Source organism: Mastigoproctus giganteus, chromosome 5 (assembly GCF_048544385.1).
Source record: "Mastigoproctus giganteus isolate SK-2022 chromosome 5, ASM4854438v1, whole genome shotgun sequence".
Lineage (NCBI taxonomy): Eukaryota > Metazoa > Arthropoda > Arachnida > Uropygi > Thelyphonidae > Mastigoproctus > Mastigoproctus giganteus.
In genome coordinates, this window is record NC_143579.1 from 62,470,803 (window position 1) to 62,488,993 (window position 18,191).

The window sequence follows — 18,191 nt, forward strand, 5'->3', positions numbered from 1 at the left end:
ATTTTGCTGTTACTAAGGTTTTGGCCTTATGTAGCGAAAATACTGTATGTTGTGAAGTGATCTGCGGCATCAGCAGGGTCTACTTTGTGTCAATATATTGTCAGTATTCTGATGATATTGAGCCTTATGTGGAATATCTGGAACGTGTTTATGAGATGATTGGCTGCTGTGGAGTTATAGTTGCTATTGACTCCAATGCAAATTCTCCACTCTGGGGCAGCAAAGACACTAATGAAAGAGGATTAGTTCTTGAAGAGTTTGTAGCTGACTCTGGGATGGAAATATTAAATACACAAGAACATGCTCCTCCAACATATTCAACTGGCCATGGGCAGTCATATATTGACTTTACCATGGCAACTTATGCTATTAAGTGATCATAATAACATATCCTTCAGTATTGTTAATAGATGAAATAACAGAATGTTGTGATACTGGGAGATATTTGATTAAAAACACAGTGTGGCACAAGTTCCAAAGTTTGTATATAAGGTATGTTAATGAAGTAGATTGGCAAGTGTTAACATCTGAACAGTATGCTGGAAAATTGACTGAAATTTTAGTGAAAATTTGTAATTTGTGTATGAAAAAAAAAAAAAAAAAAATGGTTCCAAAGCCAGTTTTTGGTGGAGTCAAGAACTTGCTCAAACTATGAAACTGAGAAGGCAATATCAGAGGCAATGAAGGTATAGAAATTTAGATATATGTAGTATTTATTTAGTTATATAGAGAGCAAAGGAAACAATATGTTAAAGCTGTCAACAGGGCTAAGATTACGTGTGGAGAAAACATGTTGAAGAGCAAGGATCCCGAGATCCATGGAGTACAGTTTTTAAAGTACTAACAAATAAGAAAAATCTATCTGAAGTTGTTAATACCATTGTAGTCGGCGAAATCAAACTTTAACCTGGCATGATTCCGTGGGCAGAATTCTGTAAGACCTCTTTCCTGATATTGGAAATGGAAATAAAAATCTGGAACAACAACAAATGATTATTGAAAATGCTCAGTATCAATCAATGAATGTGGAGCAAAAGTTCTCGATTGAAGAAGGGGCACCTTAGTATAAATCGTGCCCCTACTGTTAGGCTTTATGGGGATGCTGTTTGTTTTTTTGTTATTTGGAGCATTAGCAACTAAGGTCATATTGCTCCAGGATATGCGGTGGTCATTCGCTGACCTTTCCACATTCTCCGTATTTGGTGGTGACGGGCTCGAACCCTGGTCTAATCAAGAAGCGTGTGCTATGTACTGCTGCTCCTTCCCACCTGGCTACGGAGGCGCCTCTATGGGGATGCGGTTCAGTATGTAGAGTCATGAGGTATTTAGATTTATATCTTGAGGAGCATTTCTTTTTTACCGAGCACATCAAGTTTTTGAAAACCAAAATTCGAACATTATATGCCAAGCTTCGGAGGATCGTTAAGACTGACTGGGGAATCAAAGGACGATCATTAAATTTATTATATGACTATTTGTTCCTCCCAATCATGACCTATGCCTCTGGAGCTTGGGTTCACAGAATTAATAATGTTATTATACATAAATATTTGATTCAAGCTCAGAGATTCGCTCTTCTTCAGTTGATGGGTGCATGCCAGACTGTCTCCAATGAAGCTTTACAGATTATTTCTGGATGGCTTCCTGTTCAGTACGGAGTTTTGCTGGCTGGATTATTATATTACACAAAACATAATATTAGGACTATTCTGAGCATAACATCTTGCCAAGAGGAAAATAGGAACTATTCTCAAGTTGATTTGTAATCTGAGAAAAAAAGAATTGTCTTGCAAATAATGGACATGTGGCAAAATGATTGGGGAAATGCAGAAAAAGGCCGTCAGACCTTTATGTTTTTCCCCAATAATAAAATTATCAATCCAAAGTTAAAATCATGGCTTTAATTTGGTTTTCATGCCACAAGCCTCATGGATTGGCATATAAATTATCATTGTTAAGATTGCGTGAGCAGGGGTCATGTGTCTGTGGTGAATCGGAAACATCTGAACATGTTATGATGGATTGTCATCATTATTTGGATGTCAGATATAAATTGGAAAGATCAGATGGTATTTTAGAGAAAGAGCAACTCTGGGTTGTGTTCACAGTTCCTGCCTCCTTGTAGAAGGGACAGGAACCCAACCGATTAAGTTTTCTAAAGGGGAAATATAAAGTCAATATTCCTCACTTGGGGTCTAGTGACCAAATTGAAAATTCAAAAACAAACATAAGAAAGGAAATTATGTATTGAGCTCTTTTCATTGTCTATATCAGGGGCAGCCAACAAGTTGATTGTGGCTTTAATTTTGGTCGATCACGACGAATTTTAAATATAAAAAATTGATTAGTCAAGATCTAAATGTTATTATTGTTATCCCTACTGCATAAGCTTATCACAAATCTGCCGAACCATGTGACTACTCTTGTCGGTATGCAGCCGCTAGGCTTGTCTAGTGAAAATTCATGCAGTTACATTGTGGAGAGCATCGTGTATGTGTTGAATTCTTATTTAGCTTACTTAATATTAATAATTGGACAGTACTTATACGTTAATTTAATACCTTTTGATTTAAAACGAATACTACGAAAAAGAGTAAATGTACCATTTTCATCAAGTGGGAACTAGAATACTTTTTTGTAATAATTGTTGTTTGATCTGCAATGCTTCCGTGGTTGTACTCAAAAAAGAAAATTTAGAAAGGAACTTCAATGCACTCCATGGTAAACACCAATTGGATTTTCTGCCTAATAGTGACCTTAGAAAAAATAAATTAAAAGAATTTAAATCCAGCTTATTTGCACAACAAAATTTCTTCATTTACAATCTAAAGCAGTAACTGCAGCATCATTTGACGTGAGCAGTCTTGCAAAAAAAATGCAAACCATTTTCTGATGGTCAATTCATCAAAGATGCATTTTTAGAAATAACAGATTCTCTTTTTGAAAATTTCAAGAACAAAAATGAAATTAAAAGTGCTCTTCAAGATCTGCAATTATCGAAAAAATGAGTAAAAATGTGAGGGAACAATTGCATGCCCATATTGCTAATTGTGTGACCTTTTCTTTACAACTGGATGAATCTACAGACATCAGTGATACAGCTCAACTGCTTGTTTTTATTCATATGGTGTTTGATGATTCTGCCACTAGAGAAGAACTGCTGGGTATGGTTTCGTTAAAAGAAAGAACTGGAGGTCTTGATATATTTAACGCATTCAAAAATTTTATTGAAAAACTTAAATTACTATTTAAGCTCGTATCAATAACAACAGATGAAGCTAAAGCAATGACGGGAATCTTAACGGATTCATCGCATTGTGCCAAATGAATTCCCAGATTTTTTGAGTTACCACTGTATCATCCACCATCAAATGTTAGCCAGCAAAAGATTAAATACTAAAAGTGTTATGGACATAGCTTTAAATATCATGAATTCCATCAGAGGACAATCTCTTCAAAGGAGACTTTTCAAAATGCAACTCAATGAAAATGAACCAGATCTGATATTACATACAGATGTGAGGTGGCTGAGTTGTAGCTAGTTTCTACAGAGATTTCGAAATTTGCTGAATGAAATTAAAAAATTGTTGATCAAACGGGAGATGATTATCAGCAGCTACAAGACACGGAGCGGTTGTGTGATCTGGCTTTTTTGGCAGATTTCACCAGTAAATTTAGTGATTGAATTTGGAATTACAAGGAAAAAAATAAAAATGTGGGTGACGTGATTAGTAGTATTTCTGCATATAAATATCAATTTTCGCAATGGCTAAAGTTCTCAAAAAAAAAAAAAAAAAAAAACGATCATTTTGCAAATATTAAGATCATTTGCAAAAATATCCTGTTTTTGAATTTAATAGTGAGAAATAAGTTACTGAAATTGAAAAAATTGTTGATGATTTTAACACCTTCCGGGAACATTTTTTTCCAGAAAATGTACCATAACAGATCGACTTTTTTAATTTTACAGATTAAAAATATGCATCGTGCGAATACTTACTGTATAGTTTTTTGTGTTATTTATTAATTTTTTTCATAGAAAATATATGGGCGTGATTAACCCATTTGGGCTATCCTGAGTTATCTCATGTATGCCAAAAAGTGTGCAAATTATACAGATTTTTTAAATAAATTAGCACTTGAGTTAAAAGAAAGGCACAGAAAGTCTTCATTACTCATTATATAAATAAATTTAAAAAATCAAGTGGAACGCACAAGCAGTAATCGCGAACTAACTACATTCTGACACACAGCTGCCATAAGTGGACAGGCGAGGTAAGCGTCACTTATGGGCGGCAGTTCAAGAGGGTGCTGAAATATTTTTTGATATTGTTTTTGTGAATTATGAATTATTTTCGTGGGTTCAGTATTCTGCATTTAGGACAGCAAATTATATTTTACTTGCTGGCGGCACAGGAACGCGTGCTACTGTTCTGACATTGCTGTACAATATAAGTAAAACAAAAGCCAATCATTTTCTGCCAGGTGCAAGAAAATCCTGAGAAAAATCGGGATTTACCTGCCTAATGCAAAATTAGCCAGATAAATACCAGAGAAAATATGTTTCAGTCCTAAATTTGGAGGTATTATTGTATCCCGAGATATTTCGTGTAGTTCCAAATAACATTTAAAACTAAAAACGAGATATCTCGGGATAATCCACGAAGGAGTTAAAACAATTGAAGACATTGTTCAATATATTTCTTATCCATTTAAGATCGACTTAGATACGAAACAAATTGCAGAAAAAAAATCAGATTTTTCACATGCAGAAAATATTACTTGAAAATGAAATTATTACATTGAAAAACAATAACTTGTTAAACGCCAGATCACTGGAAAAAGACTTTTGGAAATATGTTTGTTGAGAAAAGTAGGCAAATGTAAAAAAATTAATTGAACTTTTAAATTCCTGTTTTGGTTCCACATCTCTATGTGAATCGGCCTTTTCATATTTGAAACAAACAAAAATCTCTCTACTCTTATGGACTTGCATACAGAAGATTCTTATCACAGTATATCTTCAATTTTGAAAACTTGGCAGATGACATGAAGATACCAACTTCGCATAAATTAAAAATTTAAATACATTTTAATTTAAAATAAGAATTCTGAATTGTATTTATTTTTTAAATTTATAAATGTGTTTCAGTATGTGTTGATTAACTTTTTTAACCATGTGCAAAGAAATTCTTGAGATGGTAGATCACAATTTTTCTTCAAAATGCGGCACATTTTGAAACAACTGTAACAACTACAGTTTCATCTGCACCTCTGATTAAATTTGCACAAAACTAGATTTGTTGCTCTAACCAGAGATCAATAATTTTCATTATAGAACCAAAAATGTTCTCTTACTAACATGGCTACTTTGCATGGAATGGCATAACCATTTCACAACTGGAGCATAAGTACAGATGTGTTGAAACACATCCACATTACATCAAAATGCCTGGGAAATTTCACAATGGACTGCAAAGGCATTCCAAGAATTCTCTCACAACTCGTATCATGAACAAAAATGCAGACAAACAGAGTAGGCCAATAAATAGGAATGTCCTTCATATAGAATTTTAACTTTTCAGATAGTGACTGGAATTTATGGGTTGGCAATTGACTGAGTAGTGGAATATTTCTAGATTTGCTAGATGACAATTTATGTTAACATGTTGGAGAGGTAATAAGAGAAAGTAATATTCCTGATCTAATTATCAAGTTGGTTCTTCATGTATAAAAATCTTCAAGTAAAGGAACCAGTTAGCAGCAAAGTGTTTATCTTAGTTTCTGGTCAATATAGTGTTCATCATTATTATTATTTATTATTATTTTTTGTAATCACAAAGTAAATAATTTATTTATGAGCAAATCAAGAGTTCACTGAATTATTTTCGTTAATCTGAAATGCAAAGTTTAACATACAAAAAATACAGGTGTAGTAAAGTCAGTCTCACCTACAGCTTCTAAAGATGTATTTATCTGAAGTTTTTTTTGGGAGCTTGAATTGTAGTTCACAAAATTTGCTTCCATCTTTTGAGTTCCACACATAGCCATGTCCATCTCGGGAAACACTTACAATCTTTTTATTAAAAAAATAAAATACTTTTAGTAGATCAAGTTAATTAAGAAATTTAATTAAAATAACTGGGAAGCACTGATTACATTTACTAAATAACTGCTATATGCTTATTACAACAATTTAAGCAAACTTATTTGATCTACCTTTCAAGTATCATAATAAAATTACATAAAAGCATTATCATTAAAAGCAATGCTCACAAAAAGTGTGGCATGTGAAGACATTTAAAATGAGGTACCCCCCCCCTCCTCTCTCTCTCTCTCTCTCTCTCTCTCTCTCTCTCTCTCTCTCTCTCTCTCTCTCTCTCTCTCGAGCTATGTGAAAAAACTGAAAATCTTGGTTTCCCAACATGTAAGGTGACACCATTTTCAGAAATTCCAGCCCTTGCTTTTGAGACTACAGAAGAAACGGAACAGGATGTATGTGACCCCACTTCTTTTTTGAAGTTGGCTCATTTGGAAATAAATTCAGTCAAAGTTTGGAATGCTTTCCCCACTTTATGGGAAATAAAGTCTTTAAAATATTTTAATTCAATAAAATTTTAAATCTAAAGCTATCTTATTTTCACTTTATCCTCATTCCAACATTCACTGTAAGTATAGTATATGACAGTTTGATCATTCCTCCACTAGAAGAACAGTCAAAAAATGGAAGTGAGTGATGTACTCCACCTCTTTTATGGTGATAAAAAGATGAAGTTTATCACTACCCACATTTGACTTATGTCTGTGGTTAACTTGTCAAAGGAAATTATGATACTCAGTTTGTTGCATTTTGTCTACTATCATTTCCAAAGACAGAGAGAAATTGCACTACAAGTCCATGTGCAAATAAGCAAATGCTGCCATTTGCACCTAATTGTTACAAATGGAGGCACTTTATAATTTTCCTTTTCTTCATTTTCAAATTATTTCAAAATGTATTCGGTAATTACAAATTAAACTTTAAAATTAAATTTTAATTTTAAAATTAAAAAAATTAAAAAATATTTGGTTATTAAAAATTTTGAAATTAAACTTGGTACCCTGTGAAGTACATGAAACTGGAAAAATTACACATCACCGACTTTTTATTCGATTGATTAAGTGTTTGTGTTTTTATTCAAAATTAATGGATATTTCAAATGAATCTTCAAAAAAGAGTTTACAATCATCGAAAACTGTTAATAATCATTGGATCATGTGAAAGAGTTTTATAAATAACTTGAACTATCAACAATGCAGAGTAATTCTAAGTTTCAGAGTGTCAGCAGAAGTAAGTTTCACCCAAGCTAGTGTCACTACAAGTTAGCAAAAGTGGTTGTTGTTATTTGGTTTTTAGGAGCATTAGCAACTAAGGCCATATTGCTCCGGGGATATGCGGTTGTCATTCCCTGACCTTTCCGCATCCTCCGTATTTGGTGGCTCACAGGCTCGAACCCCAGTCTAATCAAGAAGCATGTGCTACGCACTGCTGCTCCTGCCCATCTGGCTACGGAGGTGCCAGCAAAAGTGGTGGAGCTGTACCTGCCGAATGCAATCACTATAATGCTGGGAAAATAATAAACAAAAATTCAAAAACCATACCAAAAAAAAATAAAATTTGTATATACAATAAACCCTTGATTTAACGGACTAATAGGGGAGAAGGGGTGTCCGTTAATGCCGAAAGTCCATTAAATCGAATGTAACCTGGAAGGGGGCATTTTTTATTGTTCTTAATGTAAAAAAAAGCTTTAATACAATATACAGTACCATACAATATAAAATTATTAAATTATAATAAAGAATATGCAATATAATAATAAGTTTATCTTGCATTACTTTCATGTGTTTTCTACTCCCCTCTGTAGAACCCGATTTAGAGCTATCGATACTGTATTTTAAAGAAAAATGTTGCAATTTGGCCTTTAATTTATGGATATCAGAAACAGATTATTTTTTTACGCTGTAAATTTCAAACACATGCTACTGAGACACCTTGTTCTAATTTCTCAATTAGCCTAATTTCTGTGCCACATTTAAATTTACACTTTTTTTTTTAACTCCTCTATCACTTGATGCCATTTTAAATTGTAAGGATTGCAAAATTATTTAATAAAGTCAAAATTCAGAAATCACAGAATCACTCCCTATACAACCTGACCGCACAATAGCTTGAGGCAGACTGAGACCAAAACAAAGAGTCAGTAGACCTGCAGTTTGGTGTCCCGAGTCACGTTCAGCTCAAGTCAACGCCTGCTGTTATCTGGGAAAACAGCTATTTGAACACGTTTTCAGAAAGAATAAAAAACAATTTCTTGAATTTGATTATAAAAATAAAAGTAAGTAATTATCAAAACTAATGTAAATAGGTAATTATTATTAATTTTCAATTAATAATAATTACCTTGCCTTATTCAGTGTTATTATTAATTTCAATTAATAACAATTAATTTCAATTAATTGTTATTAATTTTCAATTAATAACAACACTGAAGTTTTGTATAACCTAAAAAAAAAAAAAATAATATGGTCGAGATTAATATGTACGTTACTGTATTATTATTTGTCCGATCCGTTAAATCCGAAATCCGTTACATCAGGGTGCGTTAAATTGAGGGTTTACTGTATTTAGGAAGTTACAGAAAGTCAATTGTTTCATCCAGAAATTAATGCAGACCCCTTATAGTAGTAATAGTGGCATGTGATGCAAGAAAGCAAGTGTATGAGCTTATGCAGCATCAGCCAAAAAAAAAAAACAAAAAAAAAAAAAAAAAACACACCATTCCCTCCAAATACCTGTCCAGTTCCTCCTTAAATTTATTCAACCTATCAACTTCCACAACGACAGATGGAAGTTTGTTCCAGCAATTAACCACCCGCTGGCTAAAGGCAAATTTCCGCACATCTATTCTACATCTGTCCTTTTCTTAATTTGAATTTATGCCCCCTTAGGTTCGTAATCTGAACAAGTGGAAGGATCCCATCAGAATTCAGCGTGCTCAACCCATTCAAGGCCTTATACACTTCAATCAGATCACCGCGCAAGTGCCTAGGCTCCAGCCACTGCAATTTGCAGAACTTAAGCCTCTCTTGGTAAGAGGATCCCTTCATTCCCCTCACCAATCTTGTTGCCCTTCTCTGTACACGCTAAAGTAAATCTACATCCTTCCTAAAATGAGGCCTCCAGACCTGTACGCAGTACTCAAGGCGTGGCCTGACCATTGCCTTATACAGAGGGACAATCACCTCCTTCTCCCTGCTAGCAAAATTCCTATATATCATTGACAAAACCCCATGACCTGCCCTGGCAGCCTGTCTGCATTGCTCAGAAAACTTCATATCTGACTGCACAATAACTCCCAGGTCTTTTTCATTTTCTACCACCTTAAGTGTAGTACCACACAGTTGGTACAGTTGGTATGTTTCTCTGGGGTTACTTCGACCCATATGCAGTACTTTGCATTTGTCAAGATTATTTTCAAGTTACACCTCAGAGGTGCAACTTATGACATGACTGCAAAGCTGAAGGTTTTAAGTTTGCTGTATAGTTCATTAGTGTTATGAATAAATATTCATCAGTAGATTTTACCTGCATTATGATTAGAAACAATAATACAAGCAGAGAAACCAGGTTTTAAATTTTAATTAAATAGGGGAGATACTTTGAAAGCTTGTGAATTAACTCAAAACTTGAGGGTCTTTGCAATGCTTTAGGGAGAAATTATCATAATAGCTCACACTTTTAGGCAGAAAGAATCAATTTTTGTACAGATGGAAAATGTTGAAACAAACACGGTGTAAGGATCAAAGTAACACTTCCATGCATATTAGCATTAGTAGAGACATATGATGCAAGAAAGCAAGCTTAAGCCTGAACCCTGAGGAACTCCAATGCAGCATCAGCCAAAAGAAAAAAAAACAAGTAATATAAAAAAAAAAATTTTAAAGTCAATTCCTACTTAGGTCAACAAAGAAAAATTTTATTTTAGTTACTTTTTATTAAATAATTACAATTAATATAAATATGTATATACATATGACAGAATCACAATATTAAGTGGCAAAATAGAAAGTGAATTTCCTTGCAATTTTCCTTTCTATATATGGTGTTGGACTATTATTTTTATTCACATGTTTCATTTTCCATTTTGTTCCCTCCTTGACTCAGAGTAGAACCTAGAATGAAAAAAGAATCTGAAAAAGAAATTTTTTTCCAGCGATCTACACGCTTTGCCACTGATGGTATTTATTCCTAAATTTATATCCTGCTAAATATCTTATAAGAGAAATTTTTTTCTCCCATATAAAACTAAAATTAATTAATTAAATTTAATTAATGAATTAATATTTGAAAAAACTGTATTAACATCAAGTGTCATCCACTACAAGTTTAAAAAAATGTATTTGAACTTGAGTGGATGAATAACAAAAATTTATCAAAAAATTATTGATTTTCGCAAGAATTGAACTCTCATTCTTCACCTTCACGTGAAAAATACTGAAATCCTTGCATTTTACCGATTGAGCTACTGCCTGTTGATTTCAATTTTATTCCTAAATTTATATCCTGCTAAATATCTTATACAAGAGAAATTTTTTTCTCTTGTATAAGATATATCTCTTGTATATTATATAAAGTCTGTTCCGCCAACAAACTACCCGCTGGCTAAAGGCAAATTTCCACACATCTATCCTACATCTGTCTTTCCTCAATTTGAATTTATGCCCTCTCAGGTGATTATTCTGAGCAAAGAGGAAGAATCCCATCGGCACTGAGCATGCCCAAACCATTCAAGGCTTTATACACCTCTATCAGATCACCTCGCCGGTGCCTAGTCTCCAGACACTGTAATTTGCAAAACTTAGCCTTTCTTCGTAAGAGCAATCCTTTGTTCCATTCACTAATCTTGTTGCCCTTCTCTGTACTCGTTCCAGGAGCTCTACATCCTTCTTGAAATGAGGCCTCCAGACCTGTATACAGTACTCAAGGTGTGGCCTGACATTGCCTTATACAACGGAATAATCACCTCCTTATCCCTGCTAGAAAAATTCCTGTATATCATTGAAAAGACATGAGCTACTCTTGCAGTGCGTCTGCACTGCTCAGAGAACTTCAAATCTGCCTGCACAATAACCCCCAGGTCCTTTTCATTCTCTAAAACTGTCAGTGTAGTACCACAGAGTTGATACATCGCTCTGGGGTTACTGTTTCCCATATGTAGTACTTTACATTTGTCAATATTAAACTTCATTTGCCACCTCCCAGCCCATCTGCTCAACTTTTCTAGATCCTGTTGCAGCAGCGTACTGTCATTGGTGTCTTAAACAACCCTGCCAACCTTCGTAGAGTCTGCAAACTTGAACATTAAGCCTGATATACCATCATCAATATCATTTATAAATACAGAAAACAACAATGGACCCAGCACTGAACCCTGATGAACTCCACTAATAACATTAGCCCACAATTAGCAGTGTCCATTGATTACCACTCTGTCTTTTTCCCCTCAACCATCCCTTTATCCATAGCAGCAATTTGCCTCCAATGCCACACTGCTCCAATTTGTGCAGCAGTCTTTCATGTGCAACAGTATCAAAAGCCTTTCTAAGATCCAAGTATATAATATCAAAGTTATTCCCTGCATCCAGTTCTTTTGTGACAGCATCATAGTATCCAATCAAATTGGTCAGGCAAGACTTTCCCTTAAAAGAACCATGCTGTGTCCGATCAATTTTTTTTTTTTTGGTAGTTGTTGGCGCATAGGCTTCTGTGGCCATAATGCACCTCCCAAGGTTTTTGCAGTACTCTGATCCAAGCCCGAGGCGGGAATCGAACCCGCAACCTTTGGGTTGCCAGACAGGCACTTTACCAACCCGGCTAGCCCGGTCGGCCATCCGATCTATAACTGAAGTCTTGTCTAGATGATCCTGCAGTGCTTCTTTAACCAGCACCTCCATTAATTTTCATGGAACAGAAGTTAAACTCACAGGTCTATAATTACTTGTGTCAGCCTTTGATCCTCCTTTGTGAATTGGGATTACATTTGTACATCTCCAGTCTATGGGTACCTCCCCTGAGTCCACAGAAGCTCTCATAATTATGGCCATGGGTTTGCTTACTTCCTTTGCTGCCTCCTTTAATATAACTGGATAGATCTCATCCACCCCGGGTGCCTTTTTTATGTTTATCCTAAACAATTTCTCCTCCACTTTCTTCTCAGTTATTACAAAATCATCTAGCTCAATGCCAGAGTTTACTTCACATCTGCATTCCCCTTGGTGAATGAATAACTCCTCATGTGTGAATGTAGATGCAAAATAATCGTTTAGTTTGTTAACCACCTGAGCAGGATCCTCAACTGTTGAACCATCAATATCCAGTGGACCAATCTAATTTATCCCTTTCCTTCTAGAGTTTACATAGGTAAAGAACTCTTTTCTGTTTTTCTTTGCATCCTTTGCCAAAGATTTCTCATAATCTGCCTTTGCCTGCCTAATCTCCTTTGTGAGTTGGTTACAGACCGGCTTATATCTATCATAGGCTTCCATGTCACCCATTAATTTATATGTATCCCATGCATTTTTCTTCTCTGCCATATGTCTCATTAGTTCATCTGACATCCATTTAGGCCTAAACCTTGAACAATATTTCTTAGTTGGCATGTAAAGCATATTAATTTCCAAGATAAGTTCTTTGATTGCTTCCCATTTTGAATTTGCTGTTGGTAACATCGTCAGTTGGTCCCTCTGTATAGAATTTAAGTACTGTCTCAGACCATCGTAGTCGTCTTTACGAAAGCAAAAACCTTTTCCCTTTACCCCTGATGGTAGTTACCTCTTTGAGTAAATCCCACTTCAGCACACTGTGATCACTGCCACCTAGTGGTTCCTTTATCTGCAGATTCTTAATGGATGAAGAATCACTACTGATAATCAGATGAAGAGTATTACTCCCTCTAGTTGCTTCCCAAACATGCTGATGTAGAAAACAATCATCCAATAAATCCACAAAAGCCTTGCTAGTGCGCGAGTGACAAATCCACAAATTCCAGTCAATATCTGGGAAATTAAAATCTTTCATTATAAGACTCTCTGATTTACTGGCCCACTCTATTTCCCTGTACAGTTTCTTATTATACTCATCGCAGTCACATTATGCCTATAGCACACTCCTACTCTCAATTTTGATCTCCCAATGCTTATGTCACACCAAACTGACTCGACACTGCACTGTCCAGTGATATCAACTGGCTTCACTTCCTTGGATTTTTTGTTTCTTAACTAATAGCATAACCCCTCCCCCCCTTCTTGTCCTGTCTATCCTTTCTGTACACATTGTACTCCCCAAATTCCAGTTCTGCATTCCTTATATCTGTGTGACACAACATCTCTGATATCCCAACAATATCTGCCTTTGATGTTTTGAGCAATACCTCAAATTCATAAAATTTATTTACCAAATTCCTAGCACTGGTGTACATGCAAGTATACATGCACCTGTTCCTATTCTTAGCTACCCTAACACAACCCATGTGTTTACTTGTACCACAATGACTCCCAGCAGTCTCTGAAATATCCTGCATCTTGTTTTCCAGGCTGCTGCTTATTCCAATAGAAGCAGTGCAAGAATCACTTTCACCTCTGCCAGCGGCTACTGTTAATGTGTTAGTTCTTGTACCCACCCACCAAGCTAGCAGTTTTCCGACCCAACTAACACTGCCTCAATAGCATCAGCAAATATTCTTGCACCCTTTCTATTTAAGTGTATTCCATTCCTGTAGAAGCAGTCTCTCCTGTTAACAAATACAGACAAGGCTGAAAAAAATTCTACCCCTTGAGCCCTGCACAATCTTTCCTGGGCCGAATTGATCGACAAGGCTCTCATTATATACTCCCTCCAAACTGTCTGGGCAGAATTGCAGACACTTTCAAATTCAACCCTAATTCACGGCTTTTTTTCTACAGTGACCTGTACTTGTTAAGTAATTAAGCCGGTCTCCTACTCTTAATATCATTAGTGCCAACGTGTACAACTATATCACCTTTTTTGCCCTTAAAAGATGATATCCACTCTACAACGTCATCAACCTTTGCCCTTGGCAGACATATCCTTGTCCTGTTCCACCTATCCTTTTTACAAAGCATGTTCCCCGTTTCCCTGACAATAGAGTCACCATCAATTACTAGTTCCTGTGGGACCAGCGCATTCTGCCTTGCAGGTTGCTGCTGTGTTGCGTGATGACCAAGTGCAAGCTCTGGCATTGATGTGGGCAGCTGAGAGCTTGATGGGCCCCTCAATTTTAGATCCTTCAAGAGCATCCACCCTGTCCTTCAAGCTCTCATATAGGCCCATAACAACGCTGAGTTGTCGCCTGATTTCCTTACATCGCGCACACACAAAGACATCCCCATGGCAATATCATGTCCCATACCTGATTGCTTCACAAACATCAAGCAAGCAGTGCATTTTAAAAGGCTGTGATTCAGAGGGCAATTGCCCCCCTCAGTTCTCCCCTGAGCCACAGCACTCCCATTAGCTTGAGCCTTTTGCTTTGCTGCTCTGGTCTGAGTCATGATTTCGATTTAATTTCAATAAAATTTCAATTTCAATACAAAATTATAACCCTAAACTTGTATCTCAACACAGTTATAACGCTACATATATATTTTTCAGTATTGAGTATTATCTACGAGTTCCATTTATATAACTTCCGTATCAAGTTATGTGTTAATTAATTATGTTACGTTTGTAATCTAAATTGTTATATATATTTAGTTAAAAAGTACAATTTAATTGACAATCAAGTCAATATCAAAGGGTCTTAGTTGCTGCAACAACCGACATTGGTAAGTTGTGCTGGGGGTAGCTATGTTTTAAATAATTAAATATCTTTGATTCAGTAAAGTGATTTCTCAATTATTTAAAACATGAGTTTATAAAAAGAAAAGAAAAATGAAGTTTATAAATAATTATGTATTATAAATAAAGATTATTTACATAATTTTCTAAGAAATAACTTTGTTTATTAAATATTGTTTGCAATTAATACAAACAAATAAATATTGCCAATGAACTCAATTAGAAGATATATACCTTTTTACCAAGAGGGGCGATATCAAGATCATCAACTTCATCCTGATGGGCAACTATTTTAGACAGCATTCTCAAGTCTGGATACTGAAAAGGTGAAGAAGAGTAAAAGATATTATTTGGTTAAAATAATACATACACAAATTATTATATTCAAATAACTGGGTGATATACAAATAAACACTTGGTAACTGTTTATTTGTATAAATAAACAGTTTAAAATAACTTAAAAAATACCTCTTTTCTTCAATATTTTGATAACACTTTTAGTAACTAACATTTTTAATGACTGAAAAAAATGTACGTGTGAGAAAAAAAAGAAATTTTAAAAACAGAGGAAATAACTTTTGATAGTAAAAATTTTGCAACTTACATTCCATATGCATATACAGCCATCAGCACCTGCTGTCACCAGCATATTTAAACTTTGTGAATAACGAACCAGCTTTTGAAATGGATCATCTTTTTCACTGAAATCTGTTTGAAAACTCTGAATGGGCATAATGTCAAACCCCACTCGTGTAGACAAGGAATTGGCATTACTATCTGACTGCTTTAAGTTTTTGTGGGTTGTATTTTTATCTTCTTCAGAAGCATGAGTTTTTATTTCAGATGATTCTGTTGTCTTCTTGGATGACAGATGATTTCTTTTCCGAAGCTGTGTTTCTAAATGGTGATTACTTTCTGGACTATCTAATGAATGAAAGATAAAATTAAATATAGCCAAGTTTCAGGACTAGTAATACTGTATGTAAACAGACATACAACTTATGATGTACATATAACTAGCAAATTATTTATATGACTGAAATTAAAAATAAATGTTCATGATGATGCATTCTCAATAAAGAGAATCTCTCTCTCTCTCAAGCTGAATAATGTGAGAATTAAACATCATAAAGAAAAATAAAATTTATGCAGAAGTTAAGCTACAACAGTTCTTTGATGTTTTAAACATACCTGTGTAAATTTTTGTATAAAACTGATGTCCTAATGCAATTTAACATTATAAATTCAAATACAAAGGAAGAATATGATTTAAGAATATGCAAATCAAGCAGGCTATAAAAGTGGAACTTCAACAGCATCAGTCATTTCTAACCTAAGTGGTACAAACCCACACCTCATTAGTATTTCTCTTTCTGTTGAATGCAAAGTAGATGTCTATAAAATTTAGTATAGAGCAGTGAATGGATACTGGCAGGATGATGGTAGGATAGTTGCAAGCTGAAGTGGTTAAAGACTTCAGGAAAAGTATTTCTGTAAAATATGGTCAATTATCTATTTAACTTCCCCTCCTCTCGCTCTCTTACAGGAGAGAGCCAGTCTGACAGTGCAAACACTGTAGCTGAAGCAGAGAGCAATAGGCTAATATGCTCTTTACAGATGAATCAAGATTCAGTCTTGAAATTGATTCTTGACATTCTCATTTGGAGAGAAAGTGGAATACAGTAGAACTGTCAGTTATCTGGAATAATTTGAAAGGCTATTTTTCTTCTCCCCCCCCCCCCTTTTTTTTTATTAACGGTAGTACAGTAAGCACCGGTTATAGTGATCATGTTTGCAAATTGAATTTTGATTATAATAAAGGAAAGATTGAGTTTACTACCTGTTTATAACAGATTGTACAAACAAAAAGCCCAATAAACCAAAAACTGCAAGTTGTTTTCATTGTTTTATGGTTGTGACCTCTAGAATTCTATGTGACCTTCAGAAATATGCTTTAGAAAAATATCACAGAGACCACTGGGTTTTCTTATAAACCACGAGCAAATTTCAGATTAGTTTAGCTCCAGATTCAGTAAGAATAATATTGACCCGAAACTGCAATTTATTAATTTTCTCAATTTTTTAAGGTAAAATGTGAACGAAAAGAAAACATGTAGTTTTAACATTGCAACAAAAAACAGAAATTATTAATAGAATTAGAAAATGTGAAAATTTAGAAAATCTCTCCAAAGAGTTTAATGTGAGGACTTCAACAATTTAAAATATCAATAAAAATTCCAATGCTATAACAGAATTTGTGTCAATCATGGATAGTGAAGGAGGATCTAGCAAGAAAAAGATGTTGAAACCTGAAAATGCAGCTTTAGAGAGTGCACTTTATTTTTTTGTTTTCTTCACAAGCGAAGTTTAGGTGAACAAGTGTCTGGCTCAATGTTGTGTGAAAAAGTATTGGATTTTAACCGAAAATTAAGAGGTAATGAAAATTAAGGCAAGCACAAGTTGGCTGAGAAACTTTAAACTGAGACATGGTTTGTTGTTGTTTTGGTTTTTAAGAGAATTAGCAACTAAGGCCATATTGCTCCGGGGATACGCGGTGGTCATTCCCTGACCTTTCCACATCTTCCGTATTTGGTGGTGATGGGCTCGAACCCCGGTCTAATCAAGAAGCATGTGATACGCACTACTGCTCCTTCCCACCTGGCTACGGAGGCACCCCTGAGACATGGTATGCATGAATTAAATATTCAAGCCGAGAAACTTTCTGCAGATGAAGTAAATTTGCTTCAGTTAAGCAAATTATGAGAAAGAAAATGTTTATAATGTTGATGAGACAGGCTTATTATGGCCATTACTAATACCAATAAAGCAACTACTAAGTGGCAGGGATCATAATATACTGACGTGGGATCTACTTATAGATATGTCAAGGGATTTTACTTTTATAAAGGTGACTACAGTGTTTGTACACGGTTTTTAAATTCCCTTCAGTGGAACCAATTGGTGATGTTTCCAACTGTAAATTCTAAATGTGAAGCATTCGGAAAGGTAATCATAGAAGCTACTACACTTTTTATACCAACAGAGAGATACTGTTCTAGATTTAGATTATTGTTTTTTTTTTGTTTTTTTTGATTTTTAGGAGCATTAGCAACTAAGGCCATATTTCTCCGGGAATATGCGGTGGTCATTCCCTGACCTTTTCTGCATCCTCCGTATTTGGTGGTGACGGGCTCGAACCCCGGTCTAATCAAGAAGCATGTGCTACACACTGCTGCTCCTTCCCACCTGGCTATGGTGGCACCTCTGGATTTAGATATAAATGGTAGTCAGA

At 35.0% G+C, this 18,191-nt stretch overlaps 1 protein-coding gene across 1 annotated transcript in view; it reads right to left on the reverse strand.

Moving 5' to 3' along the window:
• Positions 1-18,191, reverse strand: part of LOC150085451 (guanine nucleotide-exchange factor SEC12) — a 108,459-nt gene that overhangs the window by 60,711 nt on the left and 29,557 nt on the right. Inside the window, exons 3-5 of the mRNA XM_090373257.1 lie at positions 15,504-15,823; positions 15,134-15,217; positions 5,952-6,076 (exon numbers count right to left, since the gene is read on the reverse strand). Of these exons, the coding sequence (XP_090229383.1) occupies positions 5,952-6,076; positions 15,134-15,217; positions 15,504-15,823 (529 nt within the window). The remainder of the gene's footprint in view (positions 1-5,951; positions 6,077-15,133; positions 15,218-15,503; positions 15,824-18,191) is intronic.